We start from the raw sequence: 26,373 nt of genomic DNA on the forward strand, positions 1-26,373 counted from the left end.
TTAACTACATGTATTGTATTTCAAGTACTTCTGCATGGGACAGATGTTGTGTATTATCTACAGTTCGATGCAATGGAAAACACTTGCAATTGAACTATTCATTAGCCAACTAGAAAGAATCAGCACAATGAAGGCGCAAATACCATCATAACATACAACTATAATTTCCTTGTCAATGATCATGTATTGTGTATCATTCAAATATAAACCCCCAAGCGTACACGGTACTCTTCTATGACAGGTTACATCTATATGATTATTCTTAAAATTACTGCATATGTTGATTCTATGCAGATATTCAATGATAACGATGTTGATGAATTTGAACAAATAATTCACATAAGATTTTCACATCATACCACCCATACCTCCCATGCCGCCCATACCTCCCATGCCACCCATTCCACCCATACCTCCCATTGCGCCACCATCTTTATCTTCTTTGGGCAATTCTGTTACGACCGCTTCTGCAGTTGTCAATAATGAAGCCACACCAGCAGCATCCAATAATGCTGTTCGAACGACCTACAATAATCAAGATGTTATGTTATGTTTATCAAGGAATGGCCAAACCCAAGTTAACTACAGTCGACTCTTATTGTTAACTTGCACCCTTGACCCACATGTTCTGACCTTTTGAAACAATAATCATTTCAGGCGTGGATCCACGCTGTAGCAATTGCCGCACGTGCGACAGTCAGAGCTGTCGAAAAGAATTTAAAAAGTTGCCAAAAAAACTTCAAGCACATGAAAAGACAGGTTTAGTTCACACTGATCCTATAAATATCAGACTAATGTGTTATTACCTTCTCACGTCGTAGTTTTTGTCTAATTATATACGCTACATTGGTATTTTTCTTATCATACAGTCAACCTTGGTTAATCCTTATCACTGGGGACTGTACTTTTTAGTACGGATTAAGTGATATACGGATAACAGATAATTCGTAATTGATACGAAGTAACTGTTACCTGTATAAACTATGATTTAAGTGCACAATCCGTATAAATAGCTGTGTTAGTTATCTCTCAAACCGTGGACGACAACTACAGTAAAATGACAACTTCGTAAAACCACGTTCTAACGATCCATGGGGGGGATAAACAGTTCATAGTATCCGATGGTTCATGAGATCCATTTGATATCATTTACACATGAAAAAAACACCCCCTGGTGTGATGAAACACAAACCAACTGGTTTCAGTAGAGTAGGACTATTTGAAACTATCGTGTGTCTAGTACAGATAACTCACAGGGCGAGGCCATGTACTTGAGGGCGAATCATCAAAGGACTTTCGCTGATTGACAGATAATAGCATCTGTACTGAATATTTAGTGAAGCATATGACATTGATGGATTAACTTCAGTGTTTTCTGGAGTTTCTCATATTTTCTACTGACCACATTAACCTCATTAGATTACAAATAAAAATTCTGTAAACTCGACTGCCAATCACAAAACTATTATCGATCACTAACTATCAATTTCCAATTTCAAACCCCGTTTTGTTCCCGGTAGGTGTGGTGGGTCTGAAAGGGAAACTCAATCAAAAAATCAAACGAAATTTACCATCCAAATAACAAACAGGGACAATCCCTATTTTAAGATCAACCTCATTAGATTACAGATGTTTATACTTTTTTCACTTCAAGTGTATGTTCCCGAGAGCTAATACGGATTACACATAAGAATTTACATATAAATTGGACAACGGGACCATGCATTTGTCTACGGAATAAGTGAAAATACGGATTATGGAGTACGAATTAGACACAGAATTTTGAAGGGAATTACGTTCCTGAAAAATGGGACCGATTTACTTATAAGGAATAAGCACTTATACGGTTAAACCGCAGACGGATTAATCGAGGTTGACTGTACCTGGGGCCAGAACTTGTTCAAAAGGTGGATAACTCTTATCCGGATGGATAACTTATAGGAAAATTAACTAGCCTGGATAAAGTTATACGGCGGATTAAGTTATACACATATGAATAACCGGCCCCTGGTTCTCCAATACATCTGTCTTCAATGAAAATGCTAAAATAATCTTAACGAGGTACTAGTCTTCCAAGTTGCACGGGTGACAGTCAACCATACCACGACAGCTAACAACAGCTAGGAAAGAAGCGATTGTTGAAGCCATGATTTAATTGCACAGAAGGTCCACTTTAGCTTTCAGTTTAGGCAGTTGAAGTTTTAGTTATTGAGGCTCTGAGAAGTCCACAGAAAGCGTCTTCAGAAGCATAAATTAGCAGAATTTTTCCCGCTTATCCGAACCCGCTGCGCGCTTCCGTTTGCAGGTACTACAGGATTTATTATGTTGTGAGACAGTCACAAAATGAACCTGGATCCGCGCCTGCTTTTTTGAATTTCAAATAGTTCAAGTGGGTCTTATTGCTCATGATGAAAAACTCTTACTAGGGGCCCAAGGACACTGTACCAACTTGGTTTAATGCTTCACAATCGGACAATTTCAATACCCTTCGGAATCCAGCAGTACAGAAATGCATGAGCTTAAAACTCATAGGTTATTGTGAGCAACTATTCTCAACTCATTGTGATTACAAATTAAAAACGAAATATCAAAACCTCCTCAGTTTTTTTTCGTCAATTATGAGTTTCATTTGTTTTCGCCTATGAGCATGATAAATACCTTGGTAGGGTCAATAATTCCATTTTTGATCATATCCACATATTCGCCATTCAGCGCATCATAACCAATTTCATTGTCCGCGGCTAACACTCTTTGTACAACTTCTGAAGCATCTGCTCCGGCATTTCCGGCGATAGTCTGGCATGGCATCCTCACTGCTTTACGCACAATCTCAACGCCTGTTTTTTGGTCTTCGTTCACGGCTTTTACATCCTCTAATACTGATGCACACCTTAATAAAGCGACACCACCACCTGGCACAATACCCTCTTCAACGGCTGCTCGTGTTGCACACAATGCATCATTTATTCTATCTTTTTTCTCTCCAACTTCAACCTCGCTGCTTCCACCAACCTTGAAAGTTAAATATGATTGATTGAACAACACACCATAGATGGCATATGCCTATAGGCATTACTGGAATTCGGCATCACACATAGAATATATTTCCCATGGTTTGCATTAAGTTCAAAATAAACTAGTGTTTACATATCACTGTGTTATATTTCTACACAGGTTTTGTGGAACAGGATTGAACATGTAGAGCAAGAGTGCGAGTAAGACAGTTGATTTGGGTGTTCCCCGAAGTAGATATTAGAAACTAGAAACGTTTTTTGAGCAATTTCAATGGGTTTTGTTCATATTACGCCTATTTTCCAGCTTTTATTAATGATGAAATAAGACTGCTGTTGATCGTTTGTAGTTAATGGCATGAGTTGATGAAAAGGATGGCTCTGACAATATCCAAATCGCCAGTACATTTTCCTAGTTTTCATATTTTGGTATGATACCGCAAGGAATTCTCATCCCGGAATAAAGCCTGCAATCAACAATTAACAGTCTGTCGATTGACATCCACAAAACCATAGATATCTTACTTTGAGTACAGCAACGCCTTTCGACAATTTAGCCAAACGCTCTCCTAATTTCTCCTTTTCATAGTCGGATTGAGTTGTCTCCATATCTTCTCTTATTTGTTGAATACGTTTGGTGATATCATCTGATTTCCCTTTACCCTGCAACAAACAATTGAAGGATAGTTGAATTTGCAAATATATTTTATTGATAGGAAGATTTGTTCTCATTTTCTATGACTATGTCTCCAAACAGAGGGATTTCTAAAATGGCAGGAAGGAATACCTCAGATAAATTTCTTCCATTCATCCTTTAAACATTAAATTGGATTTGATGTAAATTTGTTCAATGAAGTAAAATTTTACTTGAATTTGATATTCAAGCACATGGCTTATTAGCATCAAGGTCATCCATCCGATTTAAAAAAAGAGCTATTTTTTCCAACCCTCGGGCAATTGTCAAGGATGAATTCTCAGTAGTGCAAATAAAAATTCCACCTGATACCAAATCAACCTTAAGATGTCACAGGGATCGATCTTGAAATACAATTTTAAATCAGTTAATAAAACGGCGAAGTGAAACAGTAGACGATATTGCAGGTTCATGTGAACACCTGCTGATTTCTGCGGTTAAACCAATCACAGAGGAGCCTTTGCTTTCTGATTAGCTTTTTTAATATAATATCTTTGCGTTCAGATTTTCGTGAAAATCCTTCTGAAAATTTCAACAAGGCCCCTTTTCAAAATTCAGCTTCCTAGGGATTGGAGAATGGATAGCGCTGAAATGAATGGTTGGTATGAATATATGCTCAGTTACACAGTTAAAAGGCTTTTTATCTGGAAACCATGTCATTCAAATTCTCTCCATTTGTATAGTAATTGGCTCAGCCTATGGCTGGCCTAAAAAAATTAATGTCAGCTAAGTGTTATTAAGGTGACATAATGGCTCCCCTATGCGTCACTAGTAAAAATACGTAATTCATGGGCATTACACTACCTTCATGAGCAAAGTATCATCTTTAGTTATTACAACTTCACCAAATTCACCAAAATCATGTGGCTGGAAATCCTCAAGTTTGTTAACTCCGCCATCATCACCAAATACAATCGTACCAGCAGAGACAGCCAAGTCTTGCATAATGTTCTTTCGGTTGTCACCAAATCCTGGACTTTTCACCGCTACCACTTGAAGGTTCCCACGAAGTCTTGAATAACAAAGAAGGATACAATTAAACAGAGCAACACATCAAATTTTGTTTATACAGTGTGGTTAAGTCACATGGTGATTGACAAGGCTTGGCAACTCTTGAAAACTACACTTGATCCCCTAGTAGAAAGTAGGCTAGGGATATGGAGTGTATGGAAATGCAGATCACCAGCTAGTCAATATGTTTGCTGTCAACTGCCATCATTGCCAACTGTGAACTATCTCAGTAGTTCCAGCTCTGTCATCAATCATCACCACCACGATATCCAAGATATCCTGAAGTTGATTCTTCTTTTTTCACTGATTCACATTTGCACTAGGCCATTGGAATGACCCAGTTCTTGAAGCTATGTGACGCTTACTACATTCCCAAGACTCAGTGATCAATTTTGAACAATGTTTAACTAGGTTATAACTTTCATGCCAATTGTGATATGGGTCATAGATGTAACTCACAAGAAACATGGCAGCAAACGTGTTAAGTACAATCTATGTCGAACTCAATACATTAGTAACCAATAAAACGTCATCACTGATGAAAGTGCTTATTCAGTTTGTTTATGATGTTTGAGCCTGCAGAAGATCGCACCAAGTCACATGGCGTATAACAACTAGACATGATGTATTCAGAGTATCATGATATAGATTCAGCTGATTGTTAAGTGAATCTAATGCAAGCTCATGGTTTGTTATTTGCAGGTCGACAATGCGTTTAACAACTACAGTGAAGGACCGATGCTGTGATTTGAAAATTGTCGGAGCCATGCTTTTTCATTGATTCTCACGTCTCACTCCAATGACCTAAAGCTGGTGTTGTACGGCATTTTTAGAGTGAATTATCAATACTAAGATCGGTGTTATTCTAGTTAGTAATAAGGTAATGGGAGGTGCTGTACACACACAAAAGCTGGCATGTGCTTGGTTGCAAGACATTGGGTTAACAAAATTTCTTTCAACTAGAGTGGGAAACAAGGCAATTAAATACTACACATCTACGCCCCCACCACCCTCGCAATAGCCAGTAGAGAATGACCCCTGAACTCTGACTCTGGTATTAAAAAATGATGAGTGAATCCAGGGATAACCATACTATGAAATATCATTGTCCTGCTATCGATGGTTATTTCAGAATTGAGTTCACAGGGTTTTAGACAAAAGACCTCTACTTACCTGGACCTTTGACCCTAGTACTCCAAAATCAGTAAGGCACATCCTCCCAAAGGGTAATCATACTATGAAATGGCATTGTTCTGCCATCAATGGTTCTGCTTGAATCATGTTTATTACAAGGTTTCTCATGAGAGACCTGTAGTGAAATTTTACTTTGATCCATGAACCCCAAAATCAATACGGCACATCCTCTCCCTAAGGGTAATCATAATACGTAATATCTTGGTCCTGCTATCAACGGTTCTTCTTGAATCACGTTCACAAGGTTTCACATGAATGACCTGTAGTGACATTGACCTTTGATCCTTGGACCAAAAAATCAATAGGGCACTTCCTCTCCCTAGAGGTAATCATACTGTGTAATATCATTTTTTTTATTACTGAGAAATCAGAGGCAACCAGACTATACTGTACATGAAATTAGTTATAAGACAAATAGCCTTCTTAAGAAATGTAAGATCAGTACACAAACTGGGCCCAAGGACACTGTACCAACAAAATAAATTGGTTTTGTGAGATCAGAGGCAACAAGAGTTAGTAAACGTTAGGTCAGTACACAAACTCTCCAAAAAAATTGTTACACATTCTGACTAGAGAAACGGGAACAAACGGCAATAAACATACCTGTTCAATACAAGTGTGCCTAATGCTTCACTGTCAACATCTTCAGCAATTATTAATAAGGGACGTTTCAAACCAACAGCTTTTTCCAAAACAGGAATCAGCTCCTGGGGTTGAGAAATCTTTTTTTCGCTCAAAACAACCAAACAGTTGTCGTATTCCACACGAGCTCCCTTTGAAGAGTTTATGAAGTACGGTGAAATGTATCCGCGATCAAATTTCATTCCTTCAATTATCTCCAAATCATCTGTCATACCTTTACCATCCTAGGTAAAAGAGAACAAAGTTACATCACTTATATTTCATGTAAATTTGTAATGTTTTTTAAATACACATGTAGTTACAATAGCGTAATTTTTGCTTTTCGACCCTTTTTTTCTATTTTATTCTTTGAACACTGTAACGAATAAAGGACCAGAGCGCGATTGACCAGTTGCATATACAAAAAACCTCATCTTATCCGTCTTTTTTGCTTCACTTGTTGGCAAATAATGAAGTGTTAACTCATGTACTTAGTATTCATATTTCATAGTAAAGGTCAGAAAGATGCATCATGGAATATTTGACTTCAGTTGTTAAGTGGGGGTTACACATGTCATTCACTAACTCTTTGCCTGCCAGGCCTTTTTTTTTTAGATAATGCTGCGCTTTGCCAGGATTTCCATGTTTTCAGAGATTCATAAAAATAGGACAAAATAGGACAAGCACTAAAAAATAGGAAAAAATAGGAAAATAGGACCACTAGAAGCCCTGATAAAACAAAAACTAGAAGAGACATCTTCATCAAATTTTTTTTTAATTTGTTCATCTGGTCTTGCTTTATGGTGTTAAATAAACAGCATTTCTTCTAAGAGTGATACAATCTGTAGCGATTACCAGTGAGGAGGGGGGTGTTTTGTAGAAAATATGCCAATTCATGTTCAGCCCCCATTTCAATAGATGACGTCGCTAACACTGTGCGTAGAATGACTGATAATATTCTGTTTAAGTAGTAAAAGGCATTAAACTAACTGGTGTCGTGCGATGATTTCGCCATCGCTCGTTAAGAAACAAGTCAACCGTATGGTGCGAGTGGATTCAAAACCTCCTTAAAATCGAAGCCAGCCCATGGCAGCTGCTTGCACTTGTGCTCATCTAGGAGTTAAGTTCGTCTCTATAGATGGCATGTACACACATGGTGCGTTCACACAAAAAATAAACAGGCTATAAAACTGGTGTAAAAATGCATAACTTCGTAAAGCGCGTAAACTACCCGTAAGACAAAGTGTATTGGCCATAGGTTATCATGTCTTTAGTGTTCTTCTTTATTCTAGTAATCATTGGAAAAATAAATGAGGAATTCAGGGGTACTTGACGCTATTTTATTTACCATCTACGATCTAAGGTACCATATAAATGAAAACTGTTTTTACAATGGTCAACCCTATTTCCAGTTCCTTAAGGATTAAAGTGACACTCAGTTCGCAATTTGATCTGATGTGATCATCTGTGTTAAGGTCAAAAGAAAACCGATTTGGCCGAAACTTGTTTAATGGTCCTAAGCTACACGCACCCAGGATCTATATGGACTCGCACCGCACTAATTCCCTGACAGTGCAGTAGACTCCGCTCAAATTGAATTCATTGGGAACAGAAAAAAAATCTATGCTTAAAAAAAGGGATACTGTTTGGGGCGAAAAAAGTAAATGACAAATGCAATGACATGCTGACATTGAATGATAGAAAATCAATAAATATGTTTACGGACAAGCTGTTAATTTTCAGTTTTGGTATTCCTGCTAAGTCATTCAGATATTCGAGTTGAAAGGATTTTGAAAGGACGTTTATAAATTTCTGTCAGTTTTCGAAATCATTTTGCCGGCTGAATGAAACCACTCATGTCACTGCCTATCAACGTCCCAACTATTAGTGAAGCAAATAACAATTGCACGAGTAAATGAAAGGGGGAAACAGAGGAAACAGGGCTAGAAGTTTTCTCATTCATAACAGTTGGGTAAATGTTGGCTCTGACAAGTCAACACAGAGACTTAAGGGATAGGCCCCTATAGTTATTATACACGGTCCTAAGAATATGTTTTTAGTACCTTGACTGTGATGACTCCATCTTTGCCAATTTTTTTCATCGCATCTGATATCAAATTACCAATGGACTGGTCGCCATTAGCAGATATTGTGGCTACCTGAGCGATAGCATCAGCATCAGTTACAGGCCTTGACATCTCTTTCAGTTTAGATACAATCGCATCAACAGCCATCATGACACCTAAAAAGTCGAAGATAAAAATTGCAGACTTTATTTTTACCTTTTCACTATGCATACCCTGCAAATTAGTCCATCAATACAGGCCTATTAGTTTAAGTCCATATTGAAAGATGGCGGCACGTATCAAATATTTTCACTAATGATTCGCACTGCAGGGAAACTATTTGGAATATACAGTTGACCTCGCTTCAATCGTCACCTTAGGGACCAGTCCAAAAATCACTATCTGATATAAACATAGGACCGAGATAGGCATTGATGTCAAAATACAAGCAGCCTGTCAGCTGAGAGCTCCGCTGTGTTCTGTTTACTTAAAGAGAAAATTTAGGAGATATCTAGCCCACGGATGGACAGACAACAGTTCATCCTTCAACGAATCAGCTCCACTGAGCTAAACCAGAAAGAAACTTTCCATGATGGGTTTCGGTATTGACTTGAAAAGTGAATGGAAATAACTGTGTTGATGCGGTGCATGTTAAAATCCATACTAGCCTATCAAGGTAAACCTCAGTAAGTATACTTACCATGGCCACTGGATACAGTCCACTCATGGCACAATCGCCAAGAACCCATGGCATCATCATCGCTTGCCAGGGGTTCAGTATCGCTTCCACCAGCCTCCTGGCCTCACGACGCGCGATTTCATTACTCTCACTATTGTGCTGCTGCATGACATCGATTTTCGAAATACTCCCTTGCTCGGTAAAACGTTCGCCGATTGGTCCAGTTATCGGGAATTCCAACAGAAGCCTAATGTTGTTTGTTACAAGTGCTGTGATTGGTACGACCGGATTCTGGTCGGCTAGTAACAACAACGACTCGCGAGGTCAAGGGGTTCGGGGAACGACTTTAGCTTCATGGGTTCGAACCACTTGCAAGTGAAGATACCATGGCATAGGCCATGACCATGGAGTCCATGGGGTACAAGCTTCACATCCATGATTCAACATGAGTGTTTTGAAGCTGTTCACAGACTGATCCTTAAGGCCAACTACTAGCTGTACCCTGCGGCCAATAGTTAGTCTTATGATTGACCAAGTGGAACAGGAAATCAATATTCACCAGCAAAATGACGACAATTAGGGAGCATGCAAAAATTACGTACCATTACTTGGGGGAGGGGGGTTACTGAATTTTGGTACAAAGTGGTACTTCAGCAAAAAAGGGTATGTACTTTGAGGGAGGGGGGCTATTTATCAATCTTGGTACGTACTTTATGCCCCTAACTCAAATGAAAATAGCCGATACTGGTGTTTTGTCCGTTTTTAGTGACTTGTTCAAGTGACTTGTAGTAGACTTCAACTGGGAATTCCCCATACCAGGAAGCGGTATCGATCTTACACGCACTTGTTGGAATCAGATATTTATATTTTTTAATCTTTTGTATTGATTTGTGTTCTTTGCATCAATATAATTGGGGAGGGGGTGGTGGTCATGGGTACGATGGTACGTACCTATGAGAGGTACCTATGAGGGGTCAGTGAATTTGGTACAAAGGTGGTACAAGGGGGTCAGAAAAACGGGAGATTCTGAGGTACGTAATTTTTGGCCACCCTTACGCAAGATAAATTATGGGCATTTTGGACTAAACTATTTTGATCCCGTGAGACAATGACATAAAACAGCTAAAATCAGAAGCTGCTATATGCTAAGTTTTTAAAAAATCAGGGCATATTAAACCAGGACGGCTCTTTACTGTTGAAATCAAGTTCATCAACTGAGTGAATGTGGCTTTCAAAATGTGGGTCTGAGTGCACACGGTAAAAACACTAATCTGCTCCGATGGGAAGCGTTATCTATTACTACACGTAATTGGTACATAAATGGTTATTGCTGACTCGCAATCGACTCGCATCGCACACTAAGTATTTAAAGTTGTATCAAAATCATCAATGTTGCAACCTAAATACAGATAGCCAGGCTCCAACGATTGCTAACGTAAGGGAATAAAAATGACAGGTTCAATTGATGACACTTAATGCCTTCTTTAATTACTCAAGATTAGTTCTCAGCATTGATCAAAACACAGATCTCGGGGTATACTGCTTGTGGTGTTATCACTGCAGAAAATAGTGGATGCACGCTTCCTGGCTGATATCATTTCGGTGTTTAAATGATGTTTTTTTTTCAAACAAAATAAACTCTATTCATCAAAATGCCTTGTTGTTCGTTTTGTGGAATATGTAATTAAACTTCGACTGTGTCATCAATATTTCTTGCGACTGTGATTGAAACTAGGGGTCCAGGGACACCATGCCCGCTTGGGAAGTGGTTCCAAATGCTCAACAATCTAACAATTTCAATATTCAACGCCCCCTGGTGACCATTTCAGAATCCAATGACCTTGAAACTCACCACAATCATAGAACATGTCAGCAGCTAAGATTTTGTAATTGATTGTGATAACAAAATATGCCTCGTTACCACTTTAATATGGAAATACTAAGTTATTCTACTATTCAACGCCCCCTGGTGACCATATTCAAAACCCAATGACCTTGAAACTCACCACAATCATAGAACATGTCACGAACTATAACTTTGTAATTGATCATGGTAACAAAATGGGGGAATTCACATATATCCGAAAGAACAAGGTAATTGATCAGAGCGTCTTCAAAATTTCCCTCAAAAAATTCGAAAATGTGTAAAAAGTGCTGATTTTGGCGAACAACAATGGCTGCCAATCGGCCATCTTGAATCTGACAGGGCCAGTTTTTGGGCTGAAAATGTGTCTAGGGTAGATACATGTGTAACCCAAATATCAAGACATTACCTTGAAGCGTCTTCAAAACTTCCCAAAATAACTGGATTCCATCTACGGACTGACGGACGGACAGTGAACGCAATAGCCCGCTGGGACTAAAGTCCCAAGTGGGCTAAAAATCGGGGTGTATATATATCAGCAGGACAATTAATTTACGCTGGTTTTTACCAAAAGAGTAGCAACCGTCTGAAACAGCAAAGAATGACCCGGCCTTATCCGAATTCCGAAGTTATCAATGCGTAGTGTCCGGAGCACTCCCCAGTCTCTCGGCATAGGGCTGAATATCGTGCGCGAGGAGATAAACTAGATCAGCGCGCCCGCGCTGTACAATCAATACCTCCATGTACAAACATGTTCTGTGTTAGACACACACATAGCGATAGTATTGAACGTCACTGTAGTAACGCACTACAGCGGCTTGAACTAACAAGTAACGTTGATTATTTCATAACCAAATTTAAGCACTTGTAAACATCAGAATCAAATATAAACCGAGCTGCACCATCTACACCAAGCACCGAATATATATGCCAATTCAATATAAACCGCGCTGCACGAGGAGAGGAGGAGGATTATTCCTGAAGATGACTATTAGGATATAGTCGAAACGTTGAAATAAACTACTATCTCGAAGTTTCTTTTTCGGACTTTTTATTATCATTGTGGGATTCTCTCCTCATCGCGTCAACACGGATATAGTGTTCTACCAATCGTGATCGCGCTGCACGATCTACACCAAGCACAGAATAGGCCTATATGTGCCAATTTACAGAAAAATCGGTCCACACAAACAGCTTAAATCATGTCATAAAGAAACATCCACAGACAGACAGACGGACATGACGACGATGCCATAGATGGGTTCGTCTGACGACGAAACCCATAAAAAATTATGTACGTACATAATAACCGTTTGACTTGGTTATGAGTCTGCTTGATGAATTTAAGCGCCATCGACAAAGGCTGTCAACTCTTCACTGTAATCAATTTTGTTTTCTTCATGGACAGATTTGACTCCGTGAATTTCAAAATTGTTGGCTTTCGCTTGCAAGATCTTGAAAACATTTTGGCACCATTTTGTTGCCGAATGGCTTGATAAATTAAAAGTGCTGCACCTTTTGTTTTTAACATTCATTTGTGCAATGACGGTTTTACCAATAGTACACCAGTACTAACCGGACCAGTAAAATAGTGAGGATTTAAGCAAAATGCCAACCAATAAATGACGAAATCACCACACAAACGTTAGCGAAGTAAAAAAGCGTTTATCCGTTCTCAAAGAAAAATGACGATCAAGCCAGAATGAAGAATTACACGCTGAGGATTAAAGCGTGGTCGACTGTACTAAAGAGATCCCCCTACCCATGGATGTAGAGACAAGGGATAGGACCAAGCATATGGACAGTGTTCCCAACACAAGACACAAGACTAAAATAGGATAACTGGAAATGATTTGCCTGCACAGGACAAATAATCAACCCAAAACGTACCTTTTCTTATTTCGATGGGATTAGCACCCTTGCCTATTTTTTCAAAACCTTCTTTAGCAATAGCACGAGCAAGAATTGTTGCTGTGGTCGTACCATCGCCTGCTTCCTCGTTTGTATTGTTTGCAACATCCTGCACAAGTTTCGCGCCAGCATTCATATATTTATCCTGCAGATCGATGGCTTTCGCAACCGTGACGCCATCTTTAGTAATTTTCGGGCTTCCCCAACTTTGTTCAATTATAACATTCCGCCCCTGAAAAATGGATGAAACACATTGAACCGGAAAAATGGGACGGGTACCAGTTCGCTACCAGGTGGCATGACTAACAGTCAGGGGCCAGATTGCACAAAAGTTGGTTCAAAATAACTGGCAGATAGGCCTTAATACCATAGTAACAAAGATTTTTTGTCACTATGTGAACTAAGGGTGATTTTTAAGTCGGTGTTGGTGTTAGTGTTGGTTGTTATTGTTAGTGTTAGTGTTAATATCTACCCCTTTTCAACGGGTGTTGTGTTAACACTGTTGTAAACAAGTTAAGACAAAAAATGTCCACTTGTCTTTGTGAGGATAGAAAGGAGGCACCTTGTATTCCATTCACGATCCCATGGTTATGAAACTAAACAGATGTCTGTTGCAATTGAGGTTCTAACAATCTTAAGTGTTTCTCTGGTCACTCTGTGCTGGCAGTTCAACGAACAAGATTTGGCCTTAAAGTACCAGCAACAACTTTTTGAAAATGAACCAAGATCACTTTGATTCACTGATCGTTTTGAAGAAAATGGCTGTTAACACCTTGTTACACCCATAAACTGACGTTGGTGTTTACACTTAAGAGGTCAGTGCTATTAGCAATGGAAAACCCATTGAAATTCTTACCAAGATAACACAGCCTTGGTATTAAGGTGGGTGTTAGTGTAACACTAACACTACCTAGAACACTAACACCGTTGATCATACTAACATTCGTTGTTAACACCAACACCAGTGGGCAGTTTATTTCTGCTGTTGACTCGGTTGTTAGTGTTAGTGTTAATACTCAGTGTTAACACCTACTTTAAAATCACCCTTCAGTTTACTCAAACCAACCTTTGAGCAACTGGCCCCTGCCTTAAATACTGAAAATCATACTACTTAATCTATCAAGTTTTCAGCCTCCTTATAAATACTATCATAATTTAAAGAGGGGCATTTCTAATATCCGGTACTTGGTACATCCATTTTCATGGATAATTTAATAATAAGTATTACTGTTGATGGAAAAATTTGGTTTCAGGCCTATATGAAAGTGTAGAAAATCAAGTGAAGTGCAAAAAATACTAGATCATCTGGTGATTCCTCACTTGCCACGGTAACATTATTGCCAGTACCCCGTTCAATTAAGACACCTATTTGCTTTCAATATGGCAATATCTTACTACACAATAATTCTACAGACCTTAGGTCCCATTGTAACCGCAACAGCATCGGCCAACACGTCAACTCCTTTCAGCATTAGGGCACGAGCATCAGATCCGAATTTGATTTCCTTAGCATAACCTCGTGCGATGTCTCTTCTGAGTGGCCGGATACATGGCCGGAGAACACTTGATGCAAGGCGATACATACTACAAATATTGAATAGTATAATTCATTATTTCGCATCTGCAAGAAAATTATGAAATAACAAACCAAGGGCTTTGACGTTGTAGCTATGAATATCAGGGATGAGTGGCAAATAATTTCAATAATTCACATCATTTTATGATATAAATGAATACTTATTTTACATATAAAAATAGAACAATAGGGAATACTAAATTTTTCCGCTATTCAATGCCCTTGGTCACCAGAGGCCTATACAAAACTAATGACCTTGAAATCCACCACAATTGTGGAACAAGGCATGAGCTACAACTTTGCAATTGATTGCGGTATGCAAAGGTACCAATGCAAATTTAATTTCTCTTTCCAAAAATTTAGATCACAAAACATCCCATCGTAAATATTTTTGACAAATCTGTGGGTGTACCAATCCGAAATGCTACCGGCTGCAGAAATCAGTGTTGGCCAAATGAGGCGTTAGGGTTATTTTTTAACACCCCCAGACTGATGTAGTCTGCTTAATGCCAAAAAAAATGTCCAAGCAAAATTTTGGAGGACAACCAATTTGATCAACATCTGCATTTTTCTAAAGATGTGCATTGTTTTTTATCAACCCTTTTGCAATATTTTTATCACCACATACATTACATAAAATTCTTTTCAGGAAAAACTTAATTTCAATTCTGCATCTCCATTATTTCACTCAGTCACTCTCCTTTCAATTCCATCTTCAAGCGAATTCCATCTTCAAGTGAATTATCAATCCAAACTAAGTTTAAATCTCAGAAAATCAGTTGCCAAATGTATGGTTGAACTCAGTGTTCTCGCCGAGTTGATATTAAAGCCCGAAAATGAGCGCCAAACAGCAAGCCAACATCAGGAACAGTGGTCCAGGCAAACTCCCCCGGAAAAATTTTTATTTCTAGGTGTTCAGATGCGTTTTCCCAGCATTTGAAGACCATAATCATCTAGTTTAAATTTGGTTATTTCAGTGAAACAGCGATCGTTTGTAGTTTACTTGAGGCACTTTTCTCGCGGATAATGGTATGCTTATGTGCATTAAATCAATTAGTTCCATGTTCTCATATCTATTCATCATTTTATCATTAAAAATCAGATTCTTTGGAATTAAGAAGTGTAAATCAAGCAAGTGTATTAAAATGTAAAAAAAAACATTCCAAAACTAAGAAAGGGAGAGGCAGTGACATTTCGGAGATCTACTATCACAAAACGTCAAAGAAATATCATATTACTTCCCAGCTGCCAGGCAAAGTGGATCATAAAACAAATCATTTCCTTTGAACAAAAGCTTTATTCATTACTCAATACTAGAACTTTTGAATTGTACTAAGTATAGGGAATTAAAGCGCTCGCGTTTGAAGTTTGCATGCAGTACGGTAGGCCCTGCACAAAGCCAAAAAATGCGTTCAAATCAAACAACCATTCACATATATCATCTACATATCTGCACCTTTAACAAGAAACTTTTTATCATGCTTGCGAAATTTACTAAATATAAAGGAATTCTTCTATTCATATTACATCTGCATCAAGATTGAAGTTGTTGCAAGGGAATTTATGACTTCATTAATTCAAGTAACCCCATACATCATACAGAAGCGATGTTCATAATGAATCAAAGAGTTTCTATTAAGAAATCGATATGCTAGGCGCTATAGTCAGTTTTTGAGTAGGCCTAATTGCACATGTGCATTGAAAATAGATTCAGCCAAAAGTGCGCCAAGTTCCCCGTAAACAAGCGGTCCTCCTTATTACCGAGATCAACCGAGATGACATGAAATATAACATATTTATTTATTCCTTATCAATTTTAACACTTGAAATCATACTATATCAGTAATAAATGCCTGCTGGAGTCATATTTTACATATTTTGTTGGATATTTTTGTAGAAAAATAACTTAACTTTACCGAGATGAGATCGTCGATCAATCAAATTAAATGAAATTGATCAGTTGTTGAGGTGTCGGGGTGCAGAGCTGCAGAGTTGTCTGTACCAAAGCCACATTCTCTCTATAACTTTGTCAGTTGTTGAGGTGTCGAGGTGTAGAGCTGTAGAGTTGTCTGTACCAAAACCACATTCTCTCTATATCTTTGTCAGTTGTTGAGGCGTCGAGGTGTAGAGTTGTCTGTACTAAAACCACATTCTCTCTATACGTTTGTCAGTTGTTGAGGTGTCGAGGTGTAGAGCTGTAGAGTTGTCTGTACTAAAACCACGTTCTCTCTATATCTTTGTCAGTTGTTGAGGTGTAGAGCTGTAGAGCTGTAGAGTTGTCTGTACTAAAACCACATTCTCTCTATATCTTTGTCAGTTGTTGAGGTGTCGAGGTGTAGAGCTGTAGAGTTGTCTGTACTAAAACCACGTTCTCTCTATATCTTTGTCAGTTGTTGAGGTGTAGAGCTGTAGAGCTGTAGAGTTGTCTGTACTAAAACCACATTCTCTCTATATCTTTGTCAGTTGTTGAGGTGTAGAGCTGTAGAGCTGTAGAGTTGTCTGTACTAAAACCACATTCTCTCTATATCTTTGTCAGTTGTTGAGTTGTAGAGGTGTAGAGTTGTCTGTACCAAAACCACGTTCTCTCTATATCTTTGTCAGTTGTTGCACAGGGGCTCGTATCAGAGTTGTAGGTAATGTAACTAGGGGTCCAGGGACACCATGCCCACTTGGGAAGTGGTTCCAAATGCTCAACAATCTAACAATTTCAATATTCAACGCCCCTGGCAACCATATACAAAAACCAATGACCTTGAAGCACACCACAATCATAGAACATGTCATGAGCTACAACTTTCTAATTGATTGTGGTAGCAAAATACGCTTAGGTATCAATATAATGTGGAAAAACTTTTTCCCATTTACGAATGAGTACTGGCGACACCAAGATGGCCGCCAATTGCGTCATAATTGGCTGATGAAATATACCTGTCTCAGGTATAAAACATCCCTTTCCAAAGAATACCCATCACAAATTGCAATGAGAAATGGTAAACCAGTAGGAAGTTACAGGACTCAGAATTCGGGCAAAAATTAACATTTTTGGGCACTAAAAAGGTCATAGGACGGCCATCTTGAGCTCGACCGACCCAATTTTTGTTATGTTGATGGGCCCTGGGGGGATTCACATATATCCGAAAGATCAAGGTAATTGATCGAAGCATCTTCAAAATTTCCCTAAAAAAGTTCAAAAATGTGTAGAAAGTGCTGATTTTGGAGAACAACAATGGCTGCCAGTCGGCCATCTTGATTCTGACAGGGCCAGTTTTTGAGCTGAAGATGTGTCTAGGGTAGATACATGTGTAACCCAAATATCAAGACGTTACCTTGAAGCGTCTTCAAAACTTCCCAAAATAACTGGATTCCGTCTACGGACGGACGGACGAACGAAAAGTGAACGCAATAGCCCGCTGGGACTAAACTCCCAAGTGGGCTAAAAACGATAATCTGTTAATCCAATGTATATAGTATATATAAAATGACAAGGGGGCTAACGACGCTCACAAACTACTCATCTTCAGTCGCTTACTATTTCGTTAAAATTTCTCATCCGATTTTGAAATATCCGATTTCTCATCCGATATGAAAGCTAATATCTTCCTGCTTCTAACGAAACTAATCCCGTTAACTTCCGACGAATAGTTCGTGATTTATATGTCTTTGAACGCGAAATTAGGGCCGAAATCGCCTGGACCGAAAATGCTATGACGCCGGTTTTTGCCGATTTCGAAATTTAAAACGTTGAGTTCGACACGAAAATCCTTCACCGATTTTGATGATCGAGGGCTTCAAATGTGCAAAATATTCTATATTTTCAAAATATTGCGGTTTTTTCGTTAATCCATACGATCTTCCAGCTTTGCAAACGCGAATTTTTCGCGTTCAAAGACATATAATTCCCAAACTATTCATCAGAAGTTAACGGCATTAGTTTCGTTAGAAGCAGGAAGCTATTACCTTTCATATCTATTACCTTTCATATATGGATTATCAAAATCGGATGAGAAATAACAAAATAGTAAGCGACTGAAGTTGAGTTGTTTGTGAGCGTCGTTAGCCCCCTTGTTATTTTATATATAGGCCTACTATATACATTGGATTAACAGATTATCGTTTTTACATTACCTACAACTCTGAACTGATACGAGCCCCCGTGAGTTTTTGAGGTGTAGAACTGTAGAGTTGTCAGTCCTAAAAGCCACGTTCTCTCTATCATCATGTAGGCTATGTCGCACCGCCATCTATCCACCAGTCCCTTTTGGATTGCTAAGTATCGCCAGGTACCATCTATAGACAATTTACGGTAGCTACCACCCGCTATAGTCCCCTATTCTTAAATCGCACTGATCTCGGTTCATCTCGGTAAATTACGTCATCTTCTTGGTAATAAGGAGGACCCTAAACAAGAGCGTTTTAGCGCAGCGACGAAAAATGTAAAACATGTTAGCTATTTGGTGATTGCCAAAATGTCCTGGAACAAGAGCCCCATGGGGCTTGACGCGGCAGCTTTCAGATGTTTTAAAGCTCTACTACCACAGTACAGTTTGTAGTGTAGTAGTAGTTACTTAGGTTTAGGATAGGTATGTTCATGTCCGCGCGGGGCGCCACTATCGATTGTGATGACCATTATTGATTAGGAAAAGTGTGATGCGCGTTTTTACATCGCGTAGTAAAATCATTCATAAAACCTGTCTATCAATGCAAATGAGCTAAAATCTTTTGGAATCAACCAATAAGATCGATCTTTATCACTTGGGGGTTGGTTTAGAGTATAAATCCGCATTTTAGTCGAAGAAAATAGAAATCGAAATATACCCTTTTTCAAGAGCAAAATTCGTCAGCTAACGACCCGTGATAAGCGACGAATCATCAGGAATCGGAAGGTTTAGGATCTTAAAATTCAAATACTGAAGACCGCATGATTTTATTTCGTGTCGGGGCTGAGTTTCTTTTGCGCGCGGATCGCCACTACGCTCCCGTCGGTAAAGCGGCTGTTGAAAGAGGGAGGCGTCTAATGGGATAAATTGAGGCTTGTGACGGGCAAAAATAGAGGCGCGTGATGGGACAATGAGGCTTTTCCAAAAGCAGCAAAATTGAAATATATATAAAAAATTGTTGAAATTTAGCTCAAAACAAATGGATTATTATTTAGTTATTATAAGTAGTATCATTACTATTGCTTGGTTTATGTTTCTAAACTGATTGGTTTTATTATGATATCATGAATATATTTCAAATTTCAGCGTTTTGAGCTAGGCCAAGCCTAATTTTCTGCTTTTCTTAACTAAAATTCATTTAGCAAATAATATATAAAATTGGTATATTTAAATCAATTTGCAATAGGAGCCTATGGCTATAGAACTAACTGACAGGCCTTGATAATCATGTTTATTCATTTCAAAAATCATGTAGTGAAAAAAATAATTTCTCAATATTTCTCAATATTTCACATTTTTTCTTGCCGTTACCATGGAAACCTAATAATAATAATCTATATAATAATAGAAATTCCTAGATAAACTTAGGGCAAACATAAACTATTGATAACTAGTTATTCTATCCCCTTTCTACATCATAACTTTTGATCTAACATCGATATTTTCATTATTTTACCATTTTTCGGCTGGTTTCCATGGAAACCATAGGCATTTGGAATCAGATAAAAATTTTGGGTCTGTCAACTGTCACCTGAAAGTGCTATGAGTGTATTGCTCTTTAAATTTCTAGTCTATCTCTTTTTGTTTAAGAGATATTGAAGTTTGTTTACATGAAATATTGCCTTCTTAGATCACAGTTTTTGTGTATTGAAACATGAAGACACTTTTCGCTCAAATTTTCAAACTTCAATTTGCGATATCTCGAAAACTACTGAAGATAATTCAAAAATTTTAAAAGCATATTGTTATTTGAACCCTCCCCATTCCAACAAGCTTTCTTTCAGTAAGATTGGAGCTATTTGAATTTTTTATGGATATAGCTACTTAGGACCTAGTTAGTTACCTAATCGTTGGTGGTAAGCTTTTTATAATCAGATGGGCTTATACCAACGTTAGGGATGACAAGGACCAAAACACGGTTGAAAAAAGTAACACTTCAAAAATATATTTTCTATTCACTTCAGTCCACAGTTAATGGCTTAATTCACAAACTAACACAGGTACCTTTCGAAATAATCCAATTTTATGTATGTTTCGAGTGATTAATTATCATTATTTTGAGAAATTAATTAATTTCTCCACAAATTTCGCCATTGGCCGCCATTTCTCTGTATTGCACATGTGGCATGATAAGACAAGGGGACCTACAAGGATTTATATAAAACTTTCAAGACGAAACAACAATTTTTATTTTTGATGGTTTTCCAACTTATATTTCAAATCTTCGTGTTTTCCATAATATATAATCCAATAATAAATTCTGGTAAAAGAAAAATGTGATTAAGTGTTGATTTCTTAGTTTTTTTTCAATTTCGTTTCGCTTCGTTAGTTTGTGCTGTTGTCCTGGCCTCAGTCCACACTCACAGGTGCCAGCACCTCCAGTAATTTTCAAAATGGCAGCTGTTGACTCCATGGATATTTACTCTCACTTTAAGGCCGATTTGCACATGGATTAAGATCGTCAGGTGAGGTGTTATAGGTATCAGATAGTCAGTAACCTGTCTGTGGTTTAGTTTCACGATCGGATATTTTCACAAACCACAGTCAGGAATGGGAAGGTCATTTTTGTATGAAATCTTCGTCAGCCAATTTGACTGACGAGTAATTTGCCTGGCATTTCATTGTCTCTTAAGATATCCGTCAAATTTTTGTTGTAATCGACACACAACAGATTCGTAGTTTGTCTGATACCTATAATACCTCACCTGACGATCTTAATCCATGTGCAAATCGGCCGTAAAGTGAGAGTAAATTTCCGTAGAGTCAACAGCTGCCATTTTGAAAATTACTGGAGGTGCTGGCACCTGTGGACTGAGGCCAGGACAACAGCACAAACTAACGAAGCGAAACGACGAAATTGAAAAATATTAAGAAATCAACACTTATTCACATTTTTCTTTTACCAGAATTTATTATTTCATAATTTATAATGGAAAACACGAAGATTTGAAATATAGGTTGGAAAACCATCAAAAATAAAAATTGTCGTTTCGTCTTGAAAGTTTTATCTAAATCCTTGTAGGTCCCCTTGTCTTATCATGCCACATGTGCAATACAGAGAAATGGCGGCCAATGGCGAAATTTGTAAGGAAATTAATTAATTTCTCAAAATAATGTTGATTAATCACTCGAAACATACATAGACTTGGATTATTTCGAAAGCTACCTGTGTTAGTTTGTGAATTAAGCCATTAATTGTGGACTGAAGTGGATAGAAAGTATATTTTTGAAATGTTACTTTTTTCAACCGTGTTTTGGTCCTTGTCATCCCTAACGTTGGTATAAGCCCATCCGATTATAAAAAGCTTACCACCAACGATTAGGTAACTAACTAGGTATCAGACAAACTAAGAATCTGTTTTGCGTCGATTACAACAAAAATTAGACGGATATCTTAAGAGACAATGAAATGCCAGGCAAATTACTCGTCAGTCAAATTGGCTGACGAAGATTTCATACAAAAATGACCTTCCCATTCCTGACTGTGGTTTGTGAAAATATCCGATCGTGAAACCAAACCACAGACAGGTTACTGACTGACTACTGACTGTACACGCCCGCCCCTTATTCTCAATTGTCGGGCTACAATTGTCAGCTGTGACGATTCCATGTGACTGAACTAAAGCGTATATATTTATTACTCAACACGATAAACACTCACTTGACGATGATATGCAGAGATACCAAAGATGCCGGTGAATTTCTGAGGCAATCACGTAATAAGCGTGCGCCGGTGAATCTGGCTCACAGCAAAAGAGAGCATGTTGACTCTGCGCATCGCACGTAGCGCCGCAAATACAAAGTCACTTTATTGATATATAGCTTAACGAGATGATTGCGCGCCGGGTCCCGAACTCTGATTCACACGAATAGTTTTCTCGCAGACTACGTGATGACATCTTCACCCTGACATCTTCACCCGTCAAGGGATTCGAACCCACTACGCTAAAGCCGTTCCCCAAACCCCTTGACCTCATGAGTCGTTTTGAATGTGGTTGTCTCATGAATCGCAGAACTTGGAGTCGTTTGCCGACCGGAATCAGGTCGGGCTAATAACGTGACCAGCTTAAAACGACATTAGACTTGAGACGAGAAGATACACAATATCCGTGTAAGATGATAACGAGAGAAATTCCACAATAAATTCAGCCAAAACGAGAAACTGAATAGAAGAGTATACTTGCGCAACGTTAAAGACTACATCATCAGGGTACTGAGCCAACAGGAGAATATTACAAGATATTTATACCAAAACAATAGAAACAGAGTGAGTGATAGTAATAGGGATAATAGGCTTTCATACCAAAGGTCGAAGGGTCGAGCTCGTAAAAAAATGAAAATAATAATTTACAGTTGAATTAGTCGCGCACACTCCTAATTCAACTGTAAATTATTATTATTTTCATTTTTACTCACCCGCCCCTTCAACCTTTGATATGAAAGCCTATTATCCCTATTACTCTTAAAATATTCACATATATATGAATAACATTTAAATCATTGAACTTCTAAAATCAATTTTAATAAAAAATATAGTATTAAAATGGAAGCAAATAAATACTACTGCCCAACATGTAAGATAAGTATAGATAAATCCCAAAAAGCAAGACACAATAAAACTATAACACATTTAGAGAATAAATTGAAATTAGAATATGAAGATGATATATTAGAAACTAAATTAGAAGAATTAAAGAATGAAAAAGAAACATATAAATGTGATACATGTAATCAATCATTCAGTGATAAAAGATATTATAAAGAACATTTAAAATCTATAAGTCATATTAGAAATAAGAGACCTTAGTCGTTTTACAAACAACTACAATCATATAGTACATTTGTTACATGTTATTATAAGAGAGTGCTTCATTTGAATATTGATCAATCAAACAGGTGTTGCACAACGTTGTTGTTATATAATAAGCACGCACGCAGTACATACAACACACACAAGCCAGTTAGCCGGTATTGAATTACTGCGTTTTCATTAGTTGCTGAAAGCGAGGTTTATTTAAATTAGCTCGGCCGTGACGATAGGAGGATAGTCATCATTCTATCGTGATTAAAAGGAATATTTCAATGTTTTTACGGTAAGTTTTAGCAAAATTGCCCTATCCTCGACCTATAGAGTTTTCAGGGGATAAGCATCCCATTATTGAAAGGCGCCACGGGACGCTTATCCCCCGTCATTTCTACTTACACCCCCGGCGACCCACATCAACCGAGATCTCCTTCAATGATTGGTAGAAATCACATTATATTAAAGGCGCCTAATGTAATTTCTACCAACCTCGAAATTCGAAACCGAAGGAGAAACCCGGAGAGTGGACGAAGGTGCATTTTCAAAATGCCTCTGCTGGCCAGAGCTACTCCAGTGGTTGAATGAATTACCTTATATACTTAGCTAAAACACCTAAGTAAATGTTGTTGGTGTTAAAAAAATATGTGAAATTTGAAATTATAAATTATTCCGAATGAAAAGAATGTAAGAATGAAAACTGATAAATGAATTATGTATTTTTAACTTCATTATGATATAATTTTTAATCAAATTAGTAATCAATTACTATATTAATTGATTAACAAATTCAAATATTCATTTTAGCACTCAGTGCTCCCATCTTTCAATTTAAGAAAAAACTAATAATAAGAAACGACTGTAATACAATATTCAAATAAAAACAAAATAAATTAATAAAAATAATGATTATCTAGAATCCGAAATGACTTATCTGGACAATTTAATTGCTCCACATAGATAGACAAAAGTAGTGAGATATTCAATTATTTTTTTTCATACTCATCACCACAAGTAATTTTTTTCCTAATAAATGGAACCAGAACAACCACAAATTATCAATATTACAAATAACACTGGTGTTATAAACATATATTACAAAAAGTGTTCTAAATGTGAATTAGATAAATCATTAACAGAATTTAGTAAGCGTAAGATTAGCAAAGATGGTTTTCAATATTACTGTAAAACTTGCATTAAACTATATACCAAACAATACCGAGAAGATAATAGAGAATCTTATAATGATTATATGACAGAATATATGAGAGAAAGATATCAAACAGATCTTAATTTTAGATTAAAACAATGTTTACGGTCTAGATTAACACAATTATTCAACAAAGAAACACATTCAGAAACATTAACTAATTTGTTGGGTTGTTCAGATGAATTTCTCAAATCATGGATTATATTTCAATTCGATGATAAAATGAATATAGATAATTATGGGGATTATTACCATATTGATCACGTGTTACCAATATCTAAATTTAACATGAACGATGAATACAATAAAAAACTTATTTGGAATTGGAAAAATTTAAGACCTTTAGAAAAGAAAGAAAATCAAATCAAATCTAATAAAATAGATTTACAGTTATATTTGAATCAACTGGAAAAAGTAAAAAAATTTATTGATTGGTGGAATAGTAACCCACAGAATGAACAATATGTTGAGGAATTTGATATCAAGGATCCGAAATGACTTATCTGGACAGTTATAGTTACTGCTCCTAATAGATAAACAAAAGTAGTGAGATATCAAATAGAATTCAAATAAAATATATTAAAAAAACAATAACTTCAACTGCTAGTGAATTCTGTTATATTTTTAATATTTTCTTTTCAAAAAGAGAATACTTTATATTTTGAATAGATTCAAATAGAAATTCTTTAAATTCAAATAGCTAGTATCAGTAGTCAATACTAGAATTCTTTAGCTTTAACTAGCTAGTATCATTTTATAATACTTATAATATTTTTCTTATTAAATTTCTCTAATATAAATGTCAAAGAAATCTAATAAGAATAGTATTGATATTGAAAAGACATTAGATGATTTAGGTATTAGTGATAATAAAGATACAGTTGCAACTAATTGTGCTCAAGTTAATAACAATATAGATTATGAATACTACTTATATTGTAAGCATCATCTTGAATTATTAATTGCTGGCGGGAAATCTAAGGACTTCTTAGGAAAAATAATAACTTTTCAAGAACTAGACTCTATGAAACCCGATAAAGTAATCAAATATTTTAAGATTTATGAAGAGGCAAGATTAGCTAGAATAAATGATTCTATTTCAGATGGTATTGTCAAATGTTATTCAAAATTATGTAACCAGTTAATACCAATTGATGATGAAAATAAATTATATAATGATTTGAAAAATGACTATTTAGTTATGACTGAATTACAAAAATGGGTTGGATATGCTTCATTTCAATTAGGATCGGTTATGACATTAATTTCTACTGGAGTTATAACATTTTCGAACATCAAACCTATGGAATATAAATCAGGTAAGAACGAAACAGATGTACTACAACCAAACGTCGAAACAGAAAATGAATCAAAACAAAAATTAACTAAAATAAATGAGTGATGGAGTTAAGAAAAAGGCTAGATCAGAGAAACAAATTAAATGGGTAAGAGAATTAGGTAAAAGATCATCAGAATTAAAAAAAGCTAAGAAAAAGAAATTAACTGATATAAATGAATCACCTGATGATGCCGTACGGCACCCACACGGTGGTATTGATTCAAATGATAATCCATCTA

The 26,373-nt window shown here is 37.0% G+C and overlaps 1 protein-coding gene across 1 annotated transcript; it reads right to left on the reverse strand.

The window, feature by feature from the left end:
- On the reverse strand, positions 1-22,551 carry LOC141911666 (60 kDa heat shock protein, mitochondrial-like). The gene is made up of 9 exons (XM_074802660.1): positions 22,446-22,551; positions 14,467-14,635; positions 13,031-13,283; positions 8,595-8,773; positions 6,514-6,776; positions 4,510-4,717; positions 3,537-3,674; positions 2,659-3,012; positions 1-525 (listed from the first exon to the last, which is right to left on the reverse strand). The coding sequence occupies exons 2-9, from the start codon at positions 14,632-14,634 to the stop codon at positions 349-351; spliced, it is 1,740 nt and encodes a 579-aa protein (XP_074658761.1). The 5' UTR covers position 14,635; positions 22,446-22,551; the 3' UTR covers positions 1-348.
- Between the last annotated feature and the right edge of the window lie 3,822 nt (positions 22,552-26,373).

This window comes from Tubulanus polymorphus, chromosome 10 (genome assembly GCF_964204645.1).
Source record: "Tubulanus polymorphus chromosome 10, tnTubPoly1.2, whole genome shotgun sequence".
Classification (NCBI taxonomy): Eukaryota; Metazoa; Nemertea; class Palaeonemertea; order Tubulaniformes; family Tubulanidae; genus Tubulanus; species Tubulanus polymorphus.